The sequence below is a fragment of the Caenorhabditis briggsae genome, assembly GCF_000004555.2.
Source record: "Caenorhabditis briggsae complete genome, chrX, whole genome shotgun sequence".
NCBI lineage: Eukaryota > Metazoa > Nematoda > Chromadorea > Rhabditida > Rhabditidae > Caenorhabditis > Caenorhabditis briggsae.
The window spans coordinates 21,125,340-21,128,876 of NC_013491.2; the positions used below are offsets into that span (position 1 = coordinate 21,125,340).

Consider the following 3,537-nt stretch of genomic DNA (forward strand, 5'->3'; position numbering starts at 1 on the left):
CACTATTCCTTTTTTTCCCCATTCCCATAATTAGATAAATAGCTCTCCTTCACCTTGTCTATCAATAAACATATAACGTCTCCTCGTACCCGGTCGTTTTTTCCCACTAACTATTTCCAACCTATTGAATCTACTCTACCTGGTTTGGGGTGAAGATGCGCTCTAGAGACAGTTGTTTTACCCATTCACTTAGTTATTACAGAACATCATCGTTTCTTCTCCTATCAATTCTATTATTTGTTTTCTATTCTTCATATTATTTTCCTGAATTTACTTTTGTTATCGTTTTGTCGTTTCTACTGTCACAAACCGTAATTTCCATTGTTTTTCAGATGAACATATATAATATTCCTCCAACTGCCAAAGCGGCTGCGCGTAAAACCGGAAGAAGGATCAAAAATACTGAAAACCAATTCGATTTTTCCAAGTCCGAAACTCAAAAAGACGTGGAGCATAAAATTCTTCTGGATGCTTTCATGAGCAAAGAAAAACAAAGGTCACAACTAGAGAAGGAGCTGGCAGAAGTTAACAAATTAAACGCTAGTCATCAAACACAGATCGCCTGCCAACAGCAGCAAATTGCGATGCTGATTGTCACATATCAGGTTTGTCCCCCTTCAATTTTCAGAAAATCTAAATTTTTTACTTCAGGGAAGTCAATATGAAAATGCTCCAGAAAGGGATGATGCGTCATTGAAAAAGAAAATTACCAATCTCCAAGATCAAAACAATCAACTCCGCGATAAGATTTGGCAACTTTATAAAAAAATCAAGGAGAAAAACTGTGAGATTAATAATATTCAGTTCGAGAACAAAAAGGAACTCAAAATGATAAGAGAGAAACATCGAGCTGATTTGAAAAATACAAAAAAGAAATTGAAGGAAAAGTATGCAAGAAAGTTCGAGCGATTTCAAACATTTGCCAAGAAAACGGAGGAATTTGACGACGAGTACTTTTCTTGCTCCGAAGACTTTGACGACGATTCGAAGGTTCCAGAAAACCTGAAAAAACAATCAACAGCTCAAATAGAAACTGAAAAATCATTGGAAGCAGTTCTACAAGAGTTGTCAGTGACCAAGAATTTTCTCAACACTGCTAGCGCAATGTTGGACATTCAGAGAGAAAGCATGTCTCTTTATTTGGACTATACTGACATTGAGATCCAGAATATTGAGGCATCCAACAGTGCACTCCGGAACACGTACCAATGCCGAATTAAAGCTGACGAGGAGAACATCAAGAAGCTGATGGAGGAGAATAAAGCTCTCCGAGCCAATATGACACAGAATAAAATGGAGCATCAATTAGAAATTGCCAACTTGCAAAACCGCCTGTCCGATGCCTATGGATTCAACAAGTGGGAGTGAGGAAATTGACTCATTAATCAGTTCCTCTTGAATTATCCTTTTTTCATAATTTTTTGTCTGATTTCCATGTTTTCTATTGTACTGCAAAACTTCCTCTGTTTTTAAAAAATCTTGTTTTTGATATGAATTCGAATTTTCCAAGCTTTTTATTGTAACATAGTTATAGGAGATTCATAGATCAGATCCCTAATTTTGGGAACATCTAGAAAAAAATATGTTTTGCACCATTTTTTTCTGAGCTTGGTGACAGCTTTTGCGGCTCGGTAGCTTTTCTTCCTTTGAGAAAATGCTAATTCCAGAAAAAAACTTTTTAGTAATCATGTGAATACATGAATGCCGTTCTTGAAAAACTTTAGAAATCAACTCGAAGCAGGCTGATAATGCTTAGAATTCAAAAAATTTGAGATGAAAGCGTTGAAAAAACTTAAAGCTGGAAATGTTTACATTAAATGGTTCAAGTCATCTGTCCACGTTGTTTCATCCTATTCTTGATCTGTTCCACTCTTCTCGCCAGCGATAAAAACGACGAACCATGGGTCAGACAAGATTTCATCGATTGTGATGCGATACGCAGACTGTACGTTGAGCATTTTGCGAACAAGGGCTGAAAAACATTGGTAAAGAAAAGCGTCATATTTTAATTGCTCTAAAACAAGCCCAACTCATACGTGCGCTTTGAACTTAATTATCTCAGTTCCATCGAAAGATATCGAAACATGTTCAACTGATAATTATTTATCTTATAATTTCAAATATTTTGTCAGTTGAATTTTTTGTGTCTCTCATAGAAACCAAGAAAATTTATTTCAAAGTGCACAAACGGGGAGAGCTTTTATTAAAACCAATACGGTCGTTTGACGTTGTCAAAATTTTAAAACGGATGGATTTCGACATTTCTAAAGGATTTCAGTATTTCAGATTTTCAGAATATTAGAATGGCAGAATTTTAAAAATGTGGAATTTCAAAAATTCAGGAATTCAAAAATTCTGAAATTCAACAACTCCAAAATTCTAAAATTCTGATGTTCTGAAATATTGAAATTCTGAAATTCTAAAATCTTTGAAAATAAACTGCAATTCTAAAGAACATCTGAAATTATAAAATTGAATTTTTGAATTTCTGAATTTCTGAATTTCTGAATTTCTGAATTTCCGAATTTCTGAATTTCTGAATTTCTGAATTTCTGAATTTCTGAATTTCTGAATTTCTGAATTTCTGAATTTCTGAATTTCTGAATTTCTGGATTTCTGAGTTTCTGAATTTTTGAATTTCTGAATTGCTGAATTTCTGGAATTCTGAATTTCCGAATTTCTGAATTTCTGGAAATTTTGTAATTCTAAAATTCTGGAATTCTGAAGTTCTGAATTTTAGAATTTTTGAATTTTTGAAAAAGTTCAAATTTCAAATATTCCAAATTTCAAAAATTCATAATTCAGAACTTCATAGTTGCAGAGTTTTAGAAACTTAGAATTTTCTGAAATTCTGAAATCCTGAAATTCTGAAGTTCTGAAATTCAAAATTTCAGAACTCAAGAACTTGAAAAAAGCTTAATTTTTTTAAAAATTATACTATCTACATGTGCTAGATGAAGTTGCGAATGAAGGAGAAAAATAGATCAATGAATTAGCAAGAAGAATAAAAACCCAAGTTATGTTTGTTTAGTACTTTTAAAAAGGTTAGCGAGAAGAGACACTCTTCCTGTAAAAAAGGAGGAGTGTGACAGACAGTGAGTGAGAAAGTTCTTCCTGTGCGCACAGTCTGGTGAGTAGAAGGTAGAAGAAGAAGAAGAAGAAGCAATAGGCAAAAGTAAGATGGGGAGGGGAGGATCGATAGCAGCAGCAACGACGGCGTCTCATGTTTATCGGTTCAAAATTTTCTTTCAGACAGGCCTGAGAGGACCAGTGAGGGGCATGAGGGGAAAAGGCAAAGCGGACTAATAAACTGATAGATATCAGAAAAGTTTGGAGATGAATAATTGAGGGAAAAAACGATGTAGACATTTCACACGTTCCCAGTAAAAATTTATACCCATAACAGGAGTTCTTCCCAGTACTGCACACCATGATACTTGCATCCTAAGCCCCATTATCTCAATCACTGTAGAAGATAGAACAAATAAGTCAAATAATAATAGTTCGGTGAAATTAAAACCAAATGTTTCAGTTTAC

The 3,537-nt window shown here is 34.3% G+C and overlaps 1 protein-coding gene across 1 annotated transcript; it reads left to right on the plus strand.

Moving 5' to 3' along the window:
- Positions 1-332: 332 nt before the first annotated feature.
- CBG08878 lies at positions 333-1,368 on the plus strand (the record flags this gene model as incomplete). The annotated part of the gene is made up of 2 exons (XM_002648666.2): positions 333-605; positions 652-1,368. 2 exons carry the CDS (start codon positions 333-335, stop codon positions 1,366-1,368), a joined length of 990 nt encoding a protein of 329 aa, XP_002648712.2.
- Positions 1,369-3,537: the final 2,169 nt, after the last annotated feature.